The 25,395-nt window shown below is 43.6% G+C and overlaps 1 protein-coding gene across 1 annotated transcript in view; it reads left to right on the forward strand.

Moving 5' to 3' along the window:
• Window positions 1-25,395, forward strand: part of LOC124142095 — a 62,711-nt gene extending 37,316 nt beyond the window's left edge. Inside the window, exons 3-10 of the mRNA XM_048396601.1 lie at window positions 2,484-2,592; window positions 3,973-4,008; window positions 17,697-17,743; window positions 18,250-18,278; window positions 19,525-19,653; window positions 20,685-20,948; window positions 21,724-21,910; window positions 25,287-25,395. Coding sequence (XP_048252558.1) covers window positions 2,484-2,592; window positions 3,973-4,008; window positions 17,697-17,743; window positions 18,250-18,278; window positions 19,525-19,653; window positions 20,685-20,948; window positions 21,724-21,910; window positions 25,287-25,395 — 910 coding nt within the window. The remainder of the gene's footprint in view (window positions 1-2,483; window positions 2,593-3,972; window positions 4,009-17,696; window positions 17,744-18,249; window positions 18,279-19,524; window positions 19,654-20,684; window positions 20,949-21,723; window positions 21,911-25,286) is intronic.

Raw genomic sequence — 25,395 nt, forward strand, 5'->3', positions numbered from 1 at the left:
TAGATAATCAAGATCTATATTGTAATAAAACAGGTATCACTTGGCATCAAATCACGCGAGCACCTTCATTAAAAACATGAACAGATGTGGAAATTATCTGTTGATGCTAAGTTGACGGTACACATGCTTTGCAAATCCTGCAATCAATCGAAATCTGCATGGCAGCTTACGAACCGGATGTTGATTTTGTTACGCGATTTTGATTGGACTATGCATAAACTCGTTAGTCCAGCCTAAATATAACTCACTCATTGCAGCCATGTTTGGCAAGGGGTGAAACTGGACTTTGTTAGTCAGTTAACTCCCTAGCCTTGGGAAGATGACAGAAGAAAAACGCCACAGAACACAAATATATACCTTCAAAGCACATCCTTTTGGGTGTAAAAGCCACAACACTCAGAAATGACAGTATGCATAAATATCCACAACCATATAATAACACAGCTTTATTATTTTGCATTTGGAACTCCCCAATAAAGTTGGTTTTTAAGACACAGAAATCAGATAAGCTTGTCTGAATGCTTCACTCACTCATACCATTATTCCTTGTCACTGATTGGTTGCTAAGAAAGTTCACCTGATGCACAACTACCAATGAAGGTGTCCTCAGATCTTCATGCAAAGAGGTATTATATCAGAGTAAAAGATCTGATTTTTATGAGATTGGGAGAGTGTTTAAAGTGATCTGCTTTAGTGTAGATCTCTATGAAAATGACTATTAATCCGACATTAATAGACTTAGTTTTATTACCCATACGGTTAGAAATAACCAAATTCATAAAAATCAGATGTGCACAGGCACAAATATCAGTTCACGCGCACCTGTGTATTGTTAACATCATCCCAACGGTACTGATGTAACAATGAGACGTAAGAACGTAATGATGTCACACTAGAAAAGACATATTAGGTGACTTTTGTTGATGTCATTCAACATTGATATGGCTTTCTAGAACAGCGGTCATGATTAGGGCTGGGACGAGTCCAAATTTACTACCCGGGTACCCACCTCCCTATCACCCAACCCTACCCGGGTACCCACTGAAGATCTCAGGAGATGTCTCAAAATGTCCGATTGGGAATATTTTTAGCATAGCCCTGGCAAAACGTTTTTAGATACATGTATTAAACAACCTGGTCATTCATACACTGAAGTTGAATTAAGTTATATCTTTATTCAACCATATGAAAAATCGCACAGGGTGCATAGTCAGAAAGAAATGCGAACATTGGTGACTTGAGGTGTTACCATAGAGTTCTAGATAATTTTTGTCATGAAACAATATATCACGTGACTAACCACGGGTCCGGGTTGTGGGTACCCGGGTCCTACTCAGTACACACCCGTCCCGGGTCCCAGCCCTAGTCATGATCAGTGCATTTTTCTAAAGGGTAGCTCCAAAGGTTTAAGAAATAATGGGTAATAAAGAACTCCTTACTTTCGCATGTGTGTCATACTGATTTTACCAAACTTGTGTAAGAATTTATGTATTACCCTCGTTCTTGCTTATCGTATCGTAATATCAGTCTGACACACATGCGATGTAATAATCTATATAAATACCCGTATTTGTATCTGTTTTATCAAAACAAGTCTAGGCCCTCATAATAACATGATAATGAATTTGGTGGATGGAAAAGGCAAATGATACATCGATTGGATGGCAAATAATGGCCAATAATGGTTATTGAAACAATGACTGGATGACCAACATATGTAGATGAAATAGGGTTGGAGTGGCCAGAAACGACAACTAAAATATGTGGGTGGTCAATTAAGGCTATTTATTTTAGATGTCGACCGCCTCCGTGGCCTAGTGGAAGAGTGTCCGCCCGGAGAGCGGAATGTAGGGGTTTGATCCCCGTCCGCGTCATACCAAAAGACGTTAAAAGATGGTACTTGTTGTTACCCTGTCTGGTGCTCAGCAGAAAGGGGCTCAAACAAGGACTGGTCTGCTCGGAGTCAGTATACTGTGTCTGAGTGGGGTATTCATGTTAAACTGCAGCATGGTATCTCAGTGAGCTAGCACTATAAATCGGCATTAGTCAGAACTAGTACAAGCAGCCACACAAACATGTGCATGCACCTCGCTATATTTAAGTGCAATAATCTTGGACGAGATTTTAAACCCAATTTCACCTCACCTCACCTATTATAGATGTCCATGGCTTGTATGTAATTGTGACGGCCAGCTGGCTAAGCCAAGGACATTCCTCTTGCCCGACTGGGAGAAATGTACTTATTTTCACATGCAGAATTCTTTTCTTAGTGGAAACTCAGCGAGTTCACAGAATTTCTTTTTTGTATACCTTTTGTTTGAAAAATAATTTAATTGTCAAGGGTTATATTGCTAATTACCATGGTTACAGCCTGGGTGATCTTATTCAGAGTTAAATGCAGTTTCATTGTATTCAAATGATGATTGTTTATTTCATTGAAATGCATATAGATAAACAACATGTTTCTTGTCTTTTCCTTCCAGGGTACCATTCAATGGCATCCCCTGGCCCAAGCAAAGCCCTGTGTCCCGAGTGTATGATGTCCGCAACTCCAGCACCCAGATGATCCTTCTGAACAACAAATACACCAGGGTGAGCTATGTTCCTCTAGGATGGCCAAGTTGTCTCAGGCACTGCAATTAGCTATGTAGAGTTGTGTCCCTTTGCCATGCCAGGAACCTATGACCATGGGTTTGAATCCAAATTCACCCTGATTGTTTGTAGGTTGTTTGTAGGTGGATGTGTGATGGTGGATGTGAGAGGGTGGGTGTGTGAGAGGGTGGATGTGTGAGGGTGGATGTGTGAGGGTGGATGTGTGAGGGTGGATGTGTGAGGGTGGATGTGTGATGGTGGATGTGTGAGGGTGGATGTGTGAGGGTGGATGTGTGATGGTGGATGTGTGAGGGTGGATGTGTGATGGTGGATGTGTGAGGGTGGATGTGTGAGGGTGGATGTGTGATGGTGGATGTGTGAGGGTGGATGTGTGAGGGTGGATGTGTGAGGGTGGATGTGTGAGGGTGGGTGTGTGAGGGTGGGTGTGTGATGGTGGATGTGTGAGGGTGGATGTGTGAGGGTGGATGTGTGAGGGTGGGTGTGGGTGAATGTGTGAGCGTGGGTGTGTGATGTGGATGTGTGAGGGTGGGTGTGTGAGGGTGGGTGTGTGATGGTGGATGTGTGAAGGTGTGTGTGTGATGGTTGATGTGTGAGGGTGGGTGGGTGTGGGTGGATGTGTGAGGGTGGGTGTGTGAGGGTGGATGTGTGAGGGTGGGTGTGTGAGGGTGGGTGTGTGATGGTGGATGTGTGAGGGTGGATGTGTGAGGGTGGATGTGTGAGGGTGGGTGTGGGTGAATGTGTGAGCGTGGGTGTGTGATGTGGATGTGTGAGGGTGGGTGTGTGAGGGTGGGTGTGTGAGGGTGGGTGTGTGATGGTGGATGTGTGAGGGTGGATGTGTGAGGGTGGATGTGTGAGGGTGGGTGTGGGTGAATGTGTGAGCGTGGGTGTGTGATGTGGATGTGTGAGGGTGGGTGTGTGAGGGTGGGTGTGTGATGGTGGATGTGTGAAGGTGTGTGTGTGATGGTTGATGTGTGAGGGTGGGTGGGTGTGGGTGGATGTGTGAGGGTGGGTGTGTGAGGGTGTGTGTGTGATGGTGAATGTGTGATGGTGGATGTGTGAGAGTGTGTGTGTGAGAGTGTGTGTGAGGGTGGGTGTGAGGGTGGGTGTGTTAGGGTGTGTATGTGAGGGTGGGTGTGTGAGGGTGGGTGTGTGAGGGTGGATGGGTGTGGATGTTTGAGGGTGGATGTGTGAGGGTGGGATGTGACTGGAACACTGTTAAAAGTTGTGTTAAACCAGCCTCACTCACTCTTCTCTTTGTCATATCACAAATACTAGTAACCAGCATACTTTGTGCAAACATGTCAACAAACTGGATTATCAATCTGTCATGTGTCTGTGAAGTTCAAACTGTATTTTCAGAAGAGTGGTCAAAGGGGTGACAATCGTGTTTCTGTGGTAGGGATATACTTAGAAGACATATTTCTTAACTGTTTTTTGTGTGCAGTCTCCTTGATGTGACCTTCCTAGTTTATGCACACACTTTAGCTGCACATCCTTCAAATGTTGCTGCACTTGATTCTTATCTAAAAAACATAGCACTTTAACAAAAACTGCAATAATGATTTGTGTATGTGTGAACAGTAGCTTTCCTTGGTCTGTAATTTTTGTGTTCATCAATGAGCAGGCAGAATTGCCTCCCTTAGCCATGCCAGGACCCAATGATCACAGACTTGAATCAGTGTTTTGTCCAGGATATGACCCTTGTCATCACTGTGTGAGGGTTGATGGGGGTGTTACATATCAGTAGTCTGTACAGTTTGGGGGGCGGTCGGGTAGCCCAGTGGTTAAAGCGTTCACTCGTCACGCCGAAGACCCGGGTTCGATTCCCGACATGGGTACAATGTGTGAAGCTCATATCTGGTGTCCCCTGCCGTGATATTGCTGGAATATTGCCAAAAGCGGTGTAAAACCATACTCACTCACTCACTCACTGTACAGTTTGGGGCCTTTAGTCAGTAGTTAGTAGTCAGTATATTTCCAGCTTAGTCAGTAAAAAGAACACTTGAATAGAGGCAGATTGAATCTAAATGTAAAATCATCTCTCTGCCAATGTGGATCAGCGGTGTGCCTGTAATTAAACATGGAGACAACTGGTTCTGCTTTTGTTTCATAACTGTACCTTATTCGACATAATAAGCGCCCAGGGCGCTCTCAAAATTAGAAATATGGGGCTTTTATTAGAATATTTTTTTGGTGTAAAACAACAGAGTTGAAAGATCGTAAATTTCGTGGTTTATGCTGACAGCCTGAAATATTTATATACGACAGATATATTTTTCAAGAATTTAATTTCCCATAATTAGGGATGCATATAACACACGAGTGCGTATTATACAAGAATAAATAAGTCTTGTGTACATTGATCAATCGGAAGGGATGCTATTTGGGATTGTTCACTGGCCAATATATTAGCAAATTTCGCCGTGGGCGCTTTTTCGTCGAACATTGTGATTCATGTTTTGCAAATACCAAACGGTCTGGCTTTATTGTCATTAGATCTAGTTCAGACTTTTACAAGATTTTAACACGATGAGAAACAGTAACACTTCAATTTTATGGACATTTTACATTTCTCTTTTACGATAAAATTTGACAAATCTTACATTTAGGGAAGTTTTGGTTTGGTTGGTTTATGCTTAACAGTATGCCCCATCAGAACCCTCCTATGCTAAACAGTATACACCATCAGAACCCTCCTATGCTAAACAGTATACCCCATCAGAATCCTCCTATGCTTAACAGTATGCCCCATCAGAACCCTCCTATGCTAAACAGTATACCTCATCAGAACCCTCCTATGCTAAACAGTAAACCCCATCAGAACCCTCCTATGCTAAACAGTAAACCCCATCAGAACCCTCCTATGCTTAACAGTATACCCCATCAGAACCCTCCTATGCTAAACAGTATACACCATCAGAACCCTCCTATGCTAAACAGTTTATCACATCAGAACCCTCCTATGCTAAACAGTTTATCACATCAGAACCCTCCTATGCTAAACAGTTTATCACATCAGAACCCTCCTATGCTAAACAATTTATCACATCAGAACCCTCCTATGCTAAACAGTTTATCACATCAGAACCCTCCTATGCTAAACAGTAAACACCATCAGAACCCTCCTATTCTAAACAGTAAACCCCATCAGAACCCTCTTATGCTAAACAGTCAACCCTATCAGAACCCTCCTATGCTAAACAGTAAACCCCATCAGAACCCTCCTATGCTAAACAGTATACCCAACCAGAACCCTCCTATGCTGAACAGTAAACCCCATCAGAACCCTCCTATGCTAAACAGTAAACCCCATCAGAACCCTCCTATGTTAAACAGTAAACCCCATCAGAACCCTCCTATGTTTAACAGTATACCCCATCAGAACCCTACTATGCTAAACAGTATACCTCATCAGAACCCTCCTATGTTAAACAGTATACCTCATCAGAACCCTCCTATGTTAAACAGTATATCCCATGAGAACCCTCCTATGTTAAACAGAATACCTCATCAGAACCCTCCTATGTTAAACAGTATATCCCATCAGAACCCTCCTATGTTAAACAGTATATCCTATACATGTGCCCATTGATTTCCAGTGTCGTCATCATCTTCTGCCTTTGTCCTAGGTTTGCTGTCATTGTTTCCACAATCCTTCCACGCCCTCACAATAGGTTTGCTGTCATTGTTTCCACAATCCTTCCACGCCCTCACAATAGGTTTGCTGTCATTGTTTCCACAATCCTTCCACGCCCTCACAATAGGTTTGCTGTCATTGTTTCCACAATCCTTCCACGCCCTCACAATAGGTTTGCTGTCATTGTTTCCACAATCCTTCCACGCCCTCACAATAGGTTTGCTGTCATTGTTTCCACAATCCTTCCACGCCCTCACAATAGGTTTGCTGTCATTGTTTCCACAATCCTTCCACGCCCTCACAATAGGTTTGCTGTCATTGTTTCCACAATCCTTCCACGCCCTCACAATAGGTTTGCTGTCATTGTTTCCACAATCCTTCCACGCCCTCACAATAGGTTTGCTGTCGTTGTTTCCACAATCCTTCCACGCCCTCACAATAGGTTAGCTGTCATTGTTTCCACAATCCTTCCACGCCCTCACAATAGGTTTGCTGTCATTGTTTCCACAATCCTTCCACGCCCTCACAATAGGTTTGCTGTCATTGTTTCCACAATCCTTCCACGCCCTCACAATAGGTTTGCTGTCATTGTTTCCACAATCCTCCCACGCCCTCACAATAGGTTAGCTGTCATTGTTTCCACAATCCTTCCAAGCCCCCACAATAGGTTTGCTGTCATTGTTTCCACAATCCTTCCACGCCCTCACAATAGGTTTGCTGTCATTGTTTCCACAATCCTTCCACGCCCCCACAATAGGTTTGCTGTCATTGTTTCCACAATCCTTCCACGCCCTCACAATAGGTTTGCTGTCATTGTTTCCACAATCCTTCCACGCCCTCACAATAGGTTTGCTGTCATTGTTTCCACAACCCTCCCATGACCCCACAATAGATTTGCTGTGATTGTTTCGACAATCCTCCCATGCTCTCACAATAGGTTTGCTGTCATTGTTTCCACAACCCTCCAACGCCCTCACAATAGGTTTGCTGTCATTGTTTCCACAATCCTTCCACGCCCTCACAATAGGTTTGCTGTCATTGTTTCCACAATCCTTCCACGCCCTCACAATAGGTTTGCTGTCATTGTTTCCACAATCCTTCCACGCCCTCACAATAGGTTTGCTGTCATTGTTTCCACAATCCTTCCACGCCCCCACAATAGGTTTGCTGTCATTGTTTCCACAATCCTTCCACGCCCTCACAATAGGTTTGCTGTCATTGTTTCCACAATCCTTCCACGCCCTCACAATAGGTTTGCTGTCATTGTTTCCACAATCCTTCCACGCCCCCACAATAGGTTTGCTGTCATTGTTTCCACAATCCTTCCACGCCCTCACAATAGGTTTGCTGTCATTGTTTCCACAATCCTTCCACGCCCTCACAATAGGTTTGCTGTCATTGTTTCCACAATCCTTCCACGCCCCCACAATAGGTTTGCTGTCATTGTTTCCACAATCCTTCCACGCCCTCACAATAGGTTTGCTGTCATTGTTTCCACAATCCTTCCACGCCCTCACAATAGGTTTGCTGTCATTGTTTCCACAATCCTTCCACGCCCCCACAATAGGTTTGCTGTCATTGTTTCCACAATCCTTCCACGCCCTCACAATAGGTTTGCTGTCATTGTTTCCACAATCCTTCCACGCCCTCACAATAGGTTTGCTGTCATTGTTTCCACAATCCTTCCACGCCCTCACAATAGGTTTGCTGTCATTGTTTCCACAACCCTCCCATGACCCCACAATAGATTTGCTGTGATTGTTTCGACAATCCTCCCTTGCTCTCACAATAGGTTTGCTGTCATTGTTTCCACAACCCTCCAACGCCCTCACAATAGGTTTGCTGTCATTGTTTCCACAATCCTTCCACGCCCTCACAATAGGTTTGCTGTCATTGTTTTCACAATCCTCCCACGCCCTCACAATAGGTTTGCTGTCATTGTTTCCACAATCCTCCCACAACCCCACAATAGGTTTGCTGTGATTGTTTCCACAACCCTCCCACGCCCTCACAATAGGTTTGCTGTGATTGTTTCCACAATCCTCCCATGCTCTCACAATAGGTTTGCTGTCATTGTTTCCACAACCCTCCCACGCCCTCACAATAGGTTTGCTGTGATTGTTTCCACAACCCTCCCACAACCCCACAATAGGTTTGCTGTGATTGTTTCCACAATCCTCCAAAGCCCTCACAATGGGTTTGCTGTCATTGTTTCCACAATCCTCCCATTCCCTCACAAGAGGTTTGCGGTCATTGTTTCCACAACCCTCCCACAACCCCACAATAGGTTTGCTGTCATTGTTTCCACAATCCTCCCATGCCCTCACAATAGGTTTGCTGTCATTGTTTCCACAATCCTCCCACGCCCTCACAATGGGTTTGCTGTCATTGTTTCCACAATCCTCCCATGCCGTCACAATAGGTTTGCTGTCATTGTTTCCACAATCCTCCCACGCCCTCACAATAGGTTTGCTGTCATTGTTTCCACAATCCTCCCGAGCCCTCACAATAGGTTTGCTGTGACTGTTTCCACAATCCTCCCATGCTCTCACAATAGGTTTGCTGTCATTGTTTCCACAATCCTCCCACGCCCTCACAATGGGTTTGCTGTCATTGTTTCCACAATCCTCCCACGCCCTCACAATAGGTTTGCTGTCATTGTTTCCACAATCCTCCCATGCCCTCACAATAGGTTTGCTGTCATTGTTTCCACAACCCTCCCACAACCCCACAATAGGTTTGCTGTGATTGTTTCCACAATCCTCCCATGCCCTCACAATAGGTTTGCTGTCATTGTTTCCACAATCCTCCCACGCCCTCACAATAGATTTGCTGTGACTGTTTCCACAATCCTCCCATGCCCTCACAATAGGTTTGCTGTCATTGTTTCCACAATCCTCCCATGCCCTCACAATAGGTTTGCTGTCATTGTTTCCACAATCCTCCCAAGCTCTCACAATAGGTTTGCTGTCATTGTTTCCACAATCCTCCCAAGCCCTCACAATAGGTTTGCTGTCATTGTTTCCACAATCCTCCCATGCTCTCACAATAGGTTTGCTGTCATTGTTTCCACAACCCTCCAACGCCCTCACAATAGGTTTGCTGTCATTGTTTCCACAATCCTCCCACGCCCTCACAATAGGTTTGCTGTCATTGTTTCCACAATCCTTCCACGCCCTCACAATAGGTTTGCTGTCATTGTTTCCACAATCCTTCCACGCCCTCACAATAGGTTTGCTGTCATTGTTTCCACAATCCTTCCACGCCCCCACAATAGGTTTGCTGTCATTGTTTCCACAATCCTTCCACGCCCTCACAATAGGTTTGCTGTCATTGTTTCCACAATCCTTCCACGCCCTCACAATAGGTTTGCTGTCATTGTTTCCACAATCCTTCCACGCCCCCACAATAGGTTTGCTGTCATTGTTTCCACAATCCTTCCACGCCCTCACAATAGGTTTGCTGTCATTGTTTCCACAATCCTTCCACGCCCTCACAATAGGTTTGCTGTCATTGTTTCCACAATCCTTCCACGCCCTCACAATAGGTTTGCTGTCATTGTTTCCACAACCCTCCCATGACCCCACAATAGATTTGCTGTGATTGTTTCGACAATCCTCCCTTGCTCTCACAATAGGTTTGCTGTCATTGTTTCCACAACCCTCCAACGCCCTCACAATAGGTTTGCTGTCATTGTTTCCACAATCCTTCCACGCCCTCACAATAGGTTTGCTGTCATTGTTTTCACAATCCTCCCACGCCCTCACAATAGGTTTGCTGTCATTGTTTCCACAATCCTCCCACAACCCCACAATAGGTTTGCTGTGATTGTTTCCACAACCCTCCCACGCCCTCACAATAGGTTTGCTGTGATTGTTTCCACAATCCTCCCATGCTCTCACAATAGGTTTGCTGTCATTGTTTCCACAACCCTCCCACGCCCTCACAATAGGTTTGCTGTGATTGTTTCCACAACCCTCCCACAACCCCACAATAGGTTTGCTGTGATTGTTTCCACAATCCTCCAAAGCCCTCACAATGGGTTTGCTGTCATTGTTTCCACAATCCTCCCATTCCCTCACAAGAGGTTTGCGGTCATTGTTTCCACAACCCTCCCACAACCCCACAATAGGTTTGCTGTCATTGTTTCCACAATCCTCCCATGCCCTCACAATAGGTTTGCTGTCATTGTTTCCACAATCCTCCCACGCCCTCACAATGGGTTTGCTGTCATTGTTTCCACAATCCTCCCATGCCGTCACAATAGGTTTGCTGTCATTGTTTCCACAATCCTCCCACGCCCTCACAATAGGTTTGCTGTCATTGTTTCCACAATCCTCCCGAGCCCTCACAATAGGTTTGCTGTGACTGTTTCCACAATCCTCCCATGCTCTCACAATAGGTTTGCTGTCATTGTTTCCACAATCCTCCCACGCCCTCACAATGGGTTTGCTGTCATTGTTTCCACAATCCTCCCACGCCCTCACAATAGGTTTGCTGTCATTGTTTCCACAATCCTCCCATGCCCTCACAATAGGTTTGCTGTCATTGTTTCCACAACCCTCCCACAACCCCACAATAGGTTTGCTGTGATTGTTTCCACAATCCTCCCATGCCCTCACAATAGGTTTGCTGTCATTGTTTCCACAATCCTCCCACGCCCTCACAATAGATTTGCTGTGACTGTTTCCACAATCCTCCCATGCCCTCACAATAGGTTTGCTGTCATTGTTTCCACAATCCTCCCATGCCCTCACAATAGGTTTGCTGTCATTGTTTCCACAATCCTCCCAAGCTCTCACAATAGGTTTGCTGTCATTGTTTCCACAATCCTCCCAAGCCCTCACAATAGGTTTGCTGTCATTGTTTCCACAATCCTCCCATGCTCTCACAATAGGTTTGCTGTCATTGTTTCCACAACCCTCCAACGCCCTCACAATAGGTTTGCTGTCATTGTTTCCACAATCCTCCCACGCCCTCACAATAGGTTTGCTGTCATTGTTTCCACAATCCTCCCACGCCCTCACAATGGGTTTGCTGTCATTGTTTCCACAACCCTCCCACAACCCCACAATAGGTTTGCTGTCATTGTTTCCACAATCCTTCCAAGCCCTCACAATAGGTTTGCTGTCATTGTTTCCACAATCCTCCCACACCCTCACAATAGGTTTGCTGTCATTGTTTCCACAATCCTCCCACGCCTTCACAATAGGTTTGCTGTGATTGTTTCCACAACCCTCCCACAACCCCACAATAGGTTTGCTGTGATTGTTTCCACAATCCTCCCATGCCCTCACAATAGGTTTGCTGTCATTGTTTCCACAATCCTCCCACGCCCTCTCAATGGGTTTGCTGTCATTGTTTCCACAATCCTCCCATGCCGTCACAATAGGTTTGCTGTCATTGTTTCCACAATCCTCCCAAGCCCTCACAATAGGTTTGCTGTCATTGTTTCCACAATCCTCCCACGCCCTCACAATAGGTTTGCTGTGACTGTTTCCACAATCCTCCCATGCTCTCACAATAGGTTTGCTGTGATTGTTTCCACAATCCTCCCACGCCCTCACAATGGGTTTGCTGTCATTGTTTCCATAATCCTCCCACGCCCTCACAATAGGTTTGCTGTCATTGTTTCCACAACCCTCCCACGCCCTCACAATAGGTTTGCTGTCATTGTTTCCACAATCCTCCCACGCCCTCACAATAGGTTTGCTGTCATTGTTTCCACAATCCTCCCACGCCCTCACAATAGATTTGCTGTGACTGTTTCCACAATCCTCCGATGCCCTCACAATAGGTTTGCTGTCATTGTTTCCACAACCCTTCCACGCCCTCACAATAGGTTTGCTGTCATTGTTTCCACAATCCTCCCAAGCCCTCACAAGAGGTTTGCTGTCATTGTTTCCACAACCCTCCCACAACCCCACAATAGGTTTGCTGTGATTGTTTCCACAATCCTCCCATGCCCTCACAATAGGTTTGCTGTCATTGTTTCCACAATCCTCCCACGCCCTCACAATGGGTTTGCTGTCATTGTTTCCACAATCCTCCCATGCCCTCACAATAGGTTTGCTGTCATTGTTTCCACAATCCTCCCACGCCCTCACAATAGGTTTGCTGTCATTGTTTCCACAATCCTCCCAAGCCCTCACAATAGGTTTGCTGTGACTGTTTCCACAATCCTCCCATGCTCTCACAATAGGTTTGCTGTCATTGTTTCCACAATCCTCCCACGCCCTCACAATAGGTTTGCTGTCATTGTTTCCACAAACCCTCCCACAACCCCACAATAGGTTTGCTGTCATTGTTTCCACAATCCTCCCATGCCCTCACAATAGGTTTGCTGTCATTGTTTCCACAATCCTCCCAAGCCCTCACAATAGATTTGCTGTGACTGTTTCCACAATCCTCCCATGCCCTCACAATAGGTTTGCTGTCATTGTTTCCACAACCCTTCCACGCCCTCACAATAGGTTTGCTGTCATTGTTTCCACAATCCTCCCAAGCCCTCACAAGAGGTTTGCTGTGATTGTTTCCACAATCCTCCCACGCCCTCACAATAGGTTTGCTGTCATTGTTTCCACAATCCTCCCAAGCCCTCACAAGAGGTTTGCTGTCATTGTTTCCACAACCCTCCCACAACCCCACAATAGGTTTGCTGTGATTGTTTCCACAATCCTCCCATGCCCTCACAATAGGTTTGCTGTCATTGTTTCCACAACCCTCCCACAACACCACAATAGGTTTGCTGTCATTGTTTCCACAATCCTCCCACGCCCTCACAATAGGTTTGCTGTTATTGTTTCCACAATCCTCCCAAGCCCTCACAATAGGTTTGCTGTGATTGTTTCCACAATCCTCCCATGCCCTCACAATAGGTTTGCTGTCATTGTTTCCACAATCCTCCCACTCCCTCACAATAGGTTTGCTGTGATTGTTTCCACAATCCTCCCAAGCCCTCACAATAGGTTTGCTGTCATTGTTTCCACAATCCTCCCACTCCCTCACAATAGGTTTGCTGTGATTGTTTCCACAATCCTCCCATGCCCTCACAATAGGTTTGCTGTCATTGTTTCCACAATCCTCCCACGCCCTCACAATAGGTTTGCTGTCATTGTTTCGACAATCCTCCCTTGCTCTCACAATAGGTTTGCTGTCATTGTTTCCACAACCCTCCAACGCCCTCACAATAGGTTTGCTGTCATTGTTTCCACAATCCTCCCACTCCCTCACAATAGGTTTGCTGTGATTGTTTCCACAATCCTCCCATGCCCTCACAATAGGTTTGCTGTCATTGTTTCCACAATCCTCCCACGCCCTCACAATAGGTTTGCTGTCATTGTTTCCACAATCCTCCCAAGCTCTCACAATAGGTTTGCTGTCATTGTTTCCACAATCCTCCCAAGCCCTCACAATGGGTTTGCTGTCATTGTTTCCACAATCCTCCCACGCCCTCACAATAGGTTTGCTGTCATTGTTTCCACAATCCTCCCAAGCCCTCACAATGGGTTTGCTGTCATTGTTTCCACAATCCTCCCAAGCCCTCACAATGGGTTTGCTGTCATTGTTTCCACAATCCTCCCACGCCCTCACAATAGGTTTGCTGTCATTGTTTCCACAATCCTCCCAAGCCCTCACAATGGGTTTGCTGTCATTGTTTCCACAACCCTTCCAGGCCCTCACAATAGGTTTGCTGTGACTGTTACCACAACTCCCATGACCTCACGAGTTCATCCGTCTTTCCTTCCACTTCTCAAAGGCAGAGACCATATATCGGTATATGGTCTCTGTCAATAGGTACAAATTTTCGCAAAAACTATTCAAGTTAGAGAAATGAATTATTACTCACTGATATTACTGGTTGTGATCTTAAATGATTTCGAAAATTGGTATCTTGAATTTGTTTATTGCCCTTGCTCCATGCTTTTCAACTTTGTGCATACTGCGTGAAATGGGAACAAGTTTTCTCAGAAACTACTGAAATTACATGAATGAAAGTTTGGATGCTTATCTAAGAGATACTTGTCAAGACTGAGTTCGAAAAATTGGTGCCGATTATTATTTTTTTCCAGAGTTACTTCCCTTGCTACATGTTTTTTTAAGATTTTGAGCATACACAGTTACGGCCCTAGATCCACATTATTAAGTGCATCGTGTCTACAATGGGAACAAGGTTTCTCAGAAACTACTGAAGTTAGCTTATCTGAGAGATACTTGGAGAATTGGTGCCACAAATTATTTTTTCCAGAGAAGGGGTATTTTGTGTGTATCAATTCCACATTTAATCATTTTTTCGGAGGACTTAAAGTGACCCTGGTGCCTATCTCTTCTTAGTCTTTATAGGACTCTTTTTTATAGTTATATTCACTAGTATAATGTCCCCCATGGCGTGGGATAGTGATGACGTTGTTTTCTTGTTATAGTTGTTTTTATTTGCAAAATAAGGTTTTGTATCTATGTTTTTATGTATCCTAACATTGATAGCCATGTCGTTGTGTTATATGTGGTCATGTGTGTGCTGTCTATGCGAATTTCCCTGGACTTGTGTTCAAATAACTGAATGTTAAAGAGAGGCTGTGTGGTCGCATGTTGTCCATCCATCAGTTTTTACATCTTCTCTGAAACAATAATGTCTGTGATGTTGTGACTACATAAATCACCCCAGCAATAGTTTTGTGTATGGAATATCCTCACAGAATTTAGACAGACTTTGAACATGGCTGCCATATTGGAAAAGTGCTTCTGGACCATTTTCCATCCATTTCTGCTTGTGTCATTGTGAAATTTCATATTCAGTGTAGTTGAAAAGAATTGTCTATGGATATCCCAGGGCTTCTCCCAGAATATTGAATTTCTCAGAAATGCTTGAGATCCAGGTCGAGAATAGGTCTCCAGCAACCCATGCTGTAAAAGGCAATTATGCTTGTCATAAGAGATCGGGATCGGGTGGTAACGCTTGCTGACTTGGTTGATGCATGTCATCGTATCCCAATTGCATAGATCGATGCTCATGATATCTCAATAACTGGATTGGCTGGTCCAAACTCGATTATTTACAGACCGTTGCCATGTAGCTGGAATATTGCTGAGTGTGGCGTTAAACAACAAGCTGTCTACCTGTCTGGGAGGATTTTTTGGAAATCTATACTTTGATAGTGAACTTTATGATTTAATATTGCAAATATTTCAGGTTATCCAGGTGAGCTTCAGAGCTAGCTTTACAATCATTAATGTCAGCTGTAAAGATCATGTTCTGTTTATTTTTGGGTACCTGCACTGCAATATGGATGAAAATGGATTAAATGACATCAGGAATTGTGTGCAAACATCCTCACACAATTTTACCTGTGTACATTTTCTACTTTAAAAATTCCTCTCAATGTTTCAAATGATCCCACAGAAACAGGGACATATAGGATTGTAAAATGATTTTGTTTTTTGTTTTTGTGTTTAACGCCACACTGAGCAATATTCAAGACTCTGTAAATAATCTGGACGAGACGATCCAGTGATTGACATCATGAGCAAGCATCAATTTACGTACTTGGATACAATTACATGCATCAATCAAGTCAGCGAGCCTGACCACCTGATCCTGTTAGTTGCCTCCTACGACAAGCATAAGTTGCTGAAAACCTATTCTACCCCGATCTTCACAGGTCCCTTGTAAGATGAATGTGAATATGTGTCTTTGATTACGCAAGTCGAGATCTATTTTATTGCTAGTTTAATGGATACACAAGGGGCAAGATTATGGAAATCTGGTGACAATCTGTTTCATGTTTGTAATGATTTAAGAATGCTTCGGGGAATGCCACATGATGTTATAGTTTTCTCCCTTGAGGTGTGGCCACAAGCAGTTATCTCCCTTGAGGTGTGGCCACAGGCAGTTATCTCCCTTGAGGTGTGGCCACAGGCAGTTATCTCCCTTGAGGTAGCTGTTAAAGGCCCAGTGGGGATTTCATGTTGGAAATGGTCACCTGCAGGCCATGACACATTAACTATAGTGATGTGAAAGAATCGGGTGGTCCTTGACTTCCTTTGAGTAGTATAAAAGAAGATGTGAACACGGGTGGCCCAGCTGTCTAAGATTCTGCTGTTCACTGTTCGGAGTTGTGTCCCAAAGGTGTGCCAGAATGCGATGGTTGTGAGTTTGAATCCTGGATTGTCGATGATTATGTTATATTCTTGGTTTGTCAGAACCATACTTGTTTTCATGGGTCTCTCAAAAGTGGTAAAAGACTTGTATCACTTCGGCCTTTCCTCCCACATGATCTGATTTTAATGAGATCAGACAGAACCTATCTCCAGTACTCCGCAGGCTTATATTCACTCATCCTCTTTATCTCTAGAGATAGCATTTCGGTAAACCTACTCTACCCCCTGGATCCATTACCTTGGATCTCGCAATCTCAAATTACTTGCCCTTGAATTCCATTTGAAAATGCGACCTCCGTGGTCTAGTGGTAGAGCGTCCGCCCGGAGAGCGGAAGGTCCGGGGTTCAATCCCCGACCGCGTCATACCAAAAGACGTTAAAAGATGGTACTTGTTGTTACCCTGTCTGGCGCTCGACATTAAGGGGGAAAACAAGGACTGGTCGGCTCGGAGTCAGTATACTGTGTCTGAGTGGGGTATTCATGTTAAACTGCGGCATGGTATCTCAGTGAGCTAGCACTATAAATCGGCATCAGTCCGGACTAGTACAAGCAGCCACACAAACACACACATACATGCACGTCGCTATATAAGTGCAATAATCTTGGACGCGACGTTAAACCCCATTTCACCTCACCTCACCCATTTGAAAATTTGATTGGCTACACTACTGCGTCTAATGTACCAATCAGAATGTGAGTTACAAACCAGACTCAATGTTGTGTTGGCCAGTCTTATTGATTATAATGAAGATTACGAGAAATTCAACATTGAAAACTGACTGATATGCGAAAGAAAGCCCTAAAACCCTTTTGATGGAAAAGATGTCTTGATGTCTTCATGTCTATCAAACTGGCAGTGACTTTGGTTTCTAGGTAATGAGTTACCTTCTTACCCTTTCCCATAAGTCGACGTTTGATTGGCCGGCAAAATGTTAATGAAAATCAAGGGCAGGTAATTTGTGATCGCAAGAACCATGGGAAGGGATCCAGGGAGTAGTGTAAGTTTACAGAAATGCGAGCCCAGGAGATACAGAGGATGATATACACAAGGGTCCTCATTATAATTCATAACCTGTGAACTAGTGATGGTGGACTGAAGCCAGTGAAGTGTGTTGGATGTGCCACACCCTCCGTTCGTGTCAATTCTGTATACACTTTGTTTCAGGTTCGTGACATTTGGGCATATGAAAAGTGAAGTAACTGTGAAAAAGTTTGTTTAGTCTGTGTTGGTGTTTGTTCCGATTTGTTGAGACAGATGTTTAATACGACCATCTTCTTTCTGCTGCAGAAGGGGTGTCGACTGAGGGGTCAGACGATGAACGATGGACAGATCAAGTATGTGCTGCTCATTGTCGACAACTACAATTAATCTTCATCACAGATTGATAAACCATGTCTAGTAGTTAATGAAACAAATTATTTGTAAATTTAATTGACACCTTCTCTGAACAATCCCACTGGGATTCTGGGTGAGGCTGGTCCCAAGCATCCCATAATTTTCATAAAAGTCAGCTGAATGAGGATTGGTTGGATACAATGGCCTGAAAAAAATAACTGGAAGGAAGAAATGATAAATATGGTGTGTCTCTAGCATGGATGTATCTGCTGGTTGCTCTGCTGTATAAGAAAAGTTCAAACAATACAAAGAATTAAATTTTATCGCTTTGGAACAATATGTTGATTTTGTAAATATTGATAAGTTACTTTTTGCAATTATGTTTTCGTCTTTTAATGTTCAATGCTAGCCTTATTATTTTCCATAATAACAAACAAAGCATATTAACACAACATTCGTAGTGATTTGTTGATGTTATCACATTAACTCTTCATTTAATTTTCAGAGCACCAGACCCAACAAGACATTCAGGAGGTAATGTATACTAACAGTAATGATGATGATTTTATTACAATGTTATAAATATCTTGCCTGTGGGGATTCTGAAACAGCATCGGTCTCAGGCACTTCTTGCTTGTCATAATGCCTGATACAGTGATGCTTTGATGCCGATTTGAACAGTATTCCTGTTGTATCACGGCGTGTCAGCTTCATGTGGGAGGAAAGCCCGAAGTGATGCAGTTCTAAAAAGATTACCACTTTGGCCAAACCAAAGAGACCCGTGAAGATTCCGGGGTAGAATAGGTCTTCAGCAACCCATGCTTGCCGTAAAAGGTGACTATGCTTGTCGTAAAAGGCGACTAACGGGATCGGGTGGTCAGGGTCGCTGACTTGGTTGATGCATGTCATCGATCTCAATTGCGTGGATCGATGCACCTGATATCAATCACTAGATTGTCTGGTCCAGACTCGATTATTTACAGACCGCCGTCATATAGCTGGAATATTGCTGAGTGCGGTGTTAAACAACAAACCAACCAACCTAACCAAAGAGCCAGTGTATGGTGATGAAACTGACTTGGTGAAGTTTGGTCAGTTACAAAGTGTGACCTGGTTGATTTTATGTCTGCGTTCCCAATGTGGTGGCTCGTGGTCCTGTGGTCCGCACACACTGGTCACAAATCAGGTGAAGCTAAGCAACGTCAGTCTCGGAGAGTATTTAGTTGGGTGACCTCATTCAGCAGTTTGACCCTGAGAGTTTCTAGGGCTTCAGTTCTGCCCCACACTGAAGCACATGTGGTCTCTCCTTATGCAAGTGACTTTGTTCGAAATGTGCCTCTGTTCGCCCAGCAGTGAATGGGTACCCAGTAAGATGAGATGGTAATGTGGCTGTTAACCTTCTAGCACCTCACAGGCAGCTTGGGTTGTATACTCCCCAGGGAGCTGAGAATGAAATCGAGTGAGCACTGATTCATTGACCAGGGTAATACTATTAGCATCCACTTGGTGAATGGAATTTGGCGTATTATAAATGCACATATTATTATTAGTAGTAGTAGTAGTAATAGTAGTAGTAGTAGTAATTGACTGTTGCCTATGCTTCCAAACTTGATGTTGTTGATGTCGTAAAACAACAGTCACCCATCCCTTAAACAAAAAGTATCAAATGCTGATTTACACTTAGTTGTACTGATGTTTTTGATATTTGTATTGTGAGTGTTGATATGATAAAGTCACCGTCATCATCATAAGTCAATTAGCAATGTACATTTTTCTTCAGAGACCCCCTATGTGAATCGCAAGAGTCACACAGATTGTCTGACCTCGACCACGCCTGTGTTCCAGCCCGAGGTCAAGACCAGTCTCAAGTGGGCCAATAAAACACAGAGACCACCACTCAAATTTGAAGGTCAGTTTTGTAGTTTTGTGAAAACAAACAAGTTTTGTGTTCTGGGCAGCTAGATTTAGCAATGAACTGATTTATTAATTTTTTTAGTACTTTAGTGTAGAGGTAAAAAGTTATCTCCCCTTGCCTGAGGGAAATTTTTTCATTTTGACTGGCTGAAATTTAGATAAATTGTTTTGTGTACCTCAGCTTCTGGTAAACCAGCATAAGTTGAGTTGTGACCTGACAGTTAACCCTGTATGACTCAGTAATGTTTGAGGACCGCCCACTGGCGCGTACCATTGTCAAGAAAGGGGTAGCAAGAGGTCGGCGACAAGTACTACGATGGATATGCCAAGTCCTGTCTTGGCTAACAAGTCCTAGTGGCGAGTTGAATAGCATATAATAGTATGTGCTGATGTTAACTACTCGATGACTGAAAACGGTGACAGCAAATTCTCGAGCCTGAGAATGTATGTTTTGACATGTTTACAGTAGGCTATGGTTATAACGAACTCAAAGGGACCACCAACTTTAGTTTGTTATAACCGTAGTTCGTTATAAACATATATACAGCATAACTATAGCAAATAGTCGGGACCAAAAAATCAGTTCGTTATATCCGTTATAAACATACTTTACTGTATTTGTTTGTAATTAGTTTCTGTCAGACGACTTTTAGAGAATTCTGGTTTTGACTTGTCACACCGACCTCTCAGTAGTCTTTTAAGCAACATGTGTGTCCACAGGAGCGTAGTCGATTGCATTGCCATGACCTGCACGTGCACAACATACGTAAACCCTCACCCTCTCCACCTGTAACAAACCAAATGCGTTTGCCCAATTTCTGTGCACCACCTACTTCTCTCAAACCATGGTTTGTGAGTTGATTCACCCTGGATTACCAGTTGTGTGTCAGGCGCTGGAATTTTAAGATGGTATGAATTACCCTTGCTGCTCAGAAGAGTCAGGTCCAGACTCGATTATTTACAGGCTGCCGTCATATAACTGGAATATATGACATAAAATCCATCACTCATAAATTGTTATTTCAGACGGCTCCAGCGTCAACTACAAGCGACACACAGCATGTATGACAACTGAGGATCTGCGCATGATGAACTGGCAACGACCTCGCCGCCCCTACAGCACGTCCATCGTCCGGGAGTCCCAGCAGTGCAACAACCCCCTGCTGGACGACCTCAACCCTGGGGAACGCCTGTACCTGTACAGCATAGCAAGGGTGTACAGTGTGGACAGCATGCGCCGACTCAAACAGAACCAGTACTGTCAGCTGCTGCAGAAAGAGGGCCAGAGAGGTCAGTCACACTTCTTCATTCATCTACACAGTTATGTCCCTTTATCATACTTCCGCTGGGGCAGTCAAGTAGCCAAGTGGTTAAAGCGTTCATTCGTCAATGTGTGAAGCCCATTTCAGGTGTCCCCCACTGTGATATTGCTGGAATATTACTAAAAGCGGCGTAAAACCATGCTCACTTACTCACTCACTCATACTTCCGCTGGTCATGTACACAGTTACGTCCCTTTACTATACTGCCACTGGTCATCCGCAGTTATCTCCCTTAGTCATGCTTCCACTTGTGAATGACAGGGTTATCTCCCTCAGTCATACTTCAACTGGCCATCCACAGTTATGTCCCTTTATCAAACTGTCCCTGTCATCCACAGAGTTATCTCCCTTAGTCCCACTCCACTCAGCTCCACTGTGGTGTAGTTGATAGAGCATCTAGAGCACCGGATATGTCATAATATCAAAAGACTTTGCTTGGCATTAATGGGATAAAGCAAAGACTTGCTGGTTCGAAGTATCCTCTGTCTGAGCGGGGTATATCTCAGTCGGCAAACACTATAAATCTTGTCTGGACTAGTACAAGCAGCCACAAACACATATGCATGCACAGCACTATATGAGTGAAATAATCTTGAACGCAACATTTAACCCAATTTCACCTGACCTCATACTTTCATGGGTCATCTACAGAATTATCTCCCTTAGTCCTACTTCCCCTGGTCACTTATGGTGCCTGACTCCTGTATGATGTTCAGTGCACACTGTGTTCCTCAATGTTGCAGGAGGGTACTCGGCAGAGGAGTACAGGCGCTACATGAAGTACCTGAGCAGCCAGAGGAAGACCCAGCATGGTGCAACCGACACATACCAGCGACGGCGTATCCGCTCTGCACCTTCAAATCGGGACACACAGACAGACAAGACTGGGACACCGTCAGAACAATCACAGTCAAGACCTGCCTCCACAAAGTAAGGAACTGACAGTGGGAAAAGGATTGATTCACATTGAGTCATAGTTACATTTAGTCTCTGCACTTTTTCATGAAAGGTGGTTAAATTCACTATATTCCAATTATACAGTTAGGAAAGGGGGCACGGGTGGCCCAGTTGTCTAAGGCGCCACGATCTGCTGTGCAGAGTTGCGTCCCTTGGGCACACCAGAAACCTACGATTGTGGGTTCGAACCCCGATTCGCCCCGAATATGTTTCTAGGTGATCTGCATCACTTCAGGCTTTCCTCCCTCATAAGCTGACACGCTGCGATGTAACTGGAATACTGTTAAAAGCGGCGTTAAACCAAACTCATTCACTCACTCACTCACTCACTCACTCACTCACTCACTCACTCACTCACTCACTCACTCACTCACTCACTCACTCACTCACTCACTACAGTTAGGAAACAGACAGGAAGTAGTAAGTAACAGCTGACTAAACTTCATGAGGATTCAGGGCGGTCGGGTACCCTAGTGGTTAAAGCATTCACTGTAGTCAATACATATTTATTTCCACAAATCATCAAGTCAGTTAAGGCGTAATTTATTGTCAAAGTATGTTACGATTTTGTTTATATTTCATAGTTTATCGGATGTGTTTTGGGCTAGTAAAATATGATGAGGGCTTACAACATTTTTTTCCTGGCCAGCATATTTTGGAAACTAATACAAAACTGGGGTCATCACTGATTTTCTGTGATCCATAATTTTCAATGATTTTTTTTGCCTTTGTGCCCAGGGGCGGTCGGGTAGCCTAGTGGTTAAAGTGTTCGCTCGTCACGCCGAAGACCCGGGTTCGATTCCAGACATGGGTACAATGTGTGAAGCCCATTTCTGGTGTCTCCCGCCATGATGTTGCTGGAATATTGCAAAAAAGCGGCGTAAAACCATACTCACTCACTCACTCACTCACGAGGATTATACCCCCATAATAAGACACAGGCTTGTTCATGGCATTGACATAAGGCCAGTTTGTTACATATTTTTGTTTCTTTTGTCAAAACAGAATGGGTAGGGAGGGAGGATTTTATTTTATTATTTTTAGCTCACCTCACTAAAAGTCAATTGAGCTTATGTGGTGTATTGTCTGTCGGTTGTTAACTATTACATATTTGACATCACTTCTGAAACTACAAGGCCTATGTAGCTGTAAATTAGTATAAATGATCTCAGCAATGGTGTCTCTAAAAGCTGCTCTCAGAAATCTGATCCAAATTTAAACATGGCCATCATTGCAGCCATATTGAAAATTATGTTTTTACTTATTACCCAGCTATATCTTCATGTGTGGTTATGGAATTTGTTATGCAGCAAATATGTGGGATACAGAATATCACATGATATGATTTGGAGCACATTTATAATTAGCTCAATCTACTGCCTTTGACCTTCACTTACCCCCATCTTACGAGTGTTTTTGTATTTTTGACATCTCCTCGGAAACTTTGTATGAATGATCCCAGCTATAGTGTCTCTAAATTGCACTCCAAATTCTAAACCAACTTTAGACACGTATCATGGAACTGTTCTGGGTGAACAATACCTTCCAAATGACGTGCTTGTTTTCTTGGGGAATTAGTCAGCAAAGAGCCAGAGTCACAGGAGACTAATCACAATTTTATTTACAAGAACAATTAACAATTTACAATATACTTAGATAATAACTGAGGGTGCCACAGAGAGTCGGTACACACTCTGGGCTGTGGGAGAGAGGTCTGCTTGGTAAGAGAGTCAAACCCCTTCTCTGCTTAAAACCTGCCTACAGTATGTATTTAACAAAAATTTAAACAATAGAAAGGAATGTGATTGGATGATACACGCTTGGTTGTGTCCTAAGCTAAATGGATGGCTAGACAGAGGGGAATACTAAATCCTGTTTATCCTGTTGGACTGGCACTAATCTTGTTGACATATTTACTGGATGTTTTGAAAGAGATTAGGGTGTCACTATAGATGAGCTTGTGTGGGGGCTAATCCTTAATGCCCTATAGACGAGCTTGTATGGGGGCTAATCCTTAATGCACTATGGACGAGCTTGTATGGGGGCTAATCCTTAATGAGTCTTAATTGAAGTAATGTTATTCTAATATACCCCGGTAGGTGATGACAGATATACTTAAATAAATATCCTTTGTCTGGGAGATGGGATCTTGATACCTTAGGCTAGCATTTATCTAAAAGCTTCAAATCAATTAAACTATGTAGACGTAACTCTTGTCTTATTGAATAGTATGTCTAGAAGACGCGCTCCCATTACCTTAGGCTAGCAACCATCTAAAACAGCTTTAACTGAAACTACTGATATTTTATATATGCATTTTACCTAATGATATTTATTACTTGGTCAACTATAATTATATGAAATGATGTATAAATATTACACCACCATAACTCATAAAAGCACTTGATGTAGATCTAATTATTATAAGATAACTTAGTATGTTATCCCATGATACACGGCTGCCATTATTTCCTCACAAATGAGGTTAGCTACAGAGCCACAAGACTCTATTTTAGTTTAGTAGGTTACAAATCTATCAAGGATATGTGATTCTAATTTATGAGGGGGCACGGGCGCCGCGGCGCCGCGATTCACTGTAGAGAGTTGCGTCCCTTGGGCATGCCAGAAACCTATGATTGTTGGTTCAAATCCCGGTTCGGCCCGATTATGTTTCTAGGTTTGTCAGCACCATACCCGTGCTCATGGGTTTCACCGAAGTGGTAAACGTCTGATACCTGCATCACTTTGGGCTTTCCTCCCACATTAAGCTGACACGCTGCGATATAACTGTAATACTGTTAAAAGCAGCGTTAAACCCAACTCACTCACTCTAATTTATCACATGAGCCTATTTAACTACACACCCTGCTTCTCAGTGTATGAAGACACACTGGAGGCTACGGGGATCACAGCTGAATCTGACACACTATAAATGGTATAATATGTGCATAATTTTGGAATCTGGATACAATACCATTTGTGTTTTAAAAAGTAATTAATTTTAGTGTAAGGAGGGATATCGTGAAAAAACAGAAATTCTTGTTTGTTATTTAATGCTACTCATCTATATAACAGCAGTCTGTAAATAATAGAATCTGGACCAGACAATCCAGTAATTGATTTTATGACCATCGATCCATGCCGTCTAGTACAATGTCGAGCTATCAACCAAGTCTCCGATTCATTTGGTCGCCTCTACATTAGGTTGCTGGGGGCCTATTCTATCCTCAGAATCTCTGTGGGGATTATCTTTACCTGATCAAGATATAAAAAGTAATGTGATTTTTATCCTTTTGATATAAGATTTCGTTTTTTAACTTTAAACTTGTTCTCTAAACTGATTTTACAGATCAAAATCTAGATCAACCTCCCGCTCACTGTCAAGAGCATCTCTAGCTTCCAATAAGTCGAATAAGAAGAAAGCACAGGAGACGCCAACAGAGTCCAAAAGCACTTGA

This window comes from Haliotis rufescens, unplaced genomic scaffold (genome assembly GCF_023055435.1).
Source record: "Haliotis rufescens isolate VD_foot unplaced genomic scaffold, xgHalRufe1.0.p SCAF_158, whole genome shotgun sequence".
Taxonomy (NCBI): Eukaryota; Metazoa; Mollusca; class Gastropoda; order Lepetellida; family Haliotidae; genus Haliotis; species Haliotis rufescens.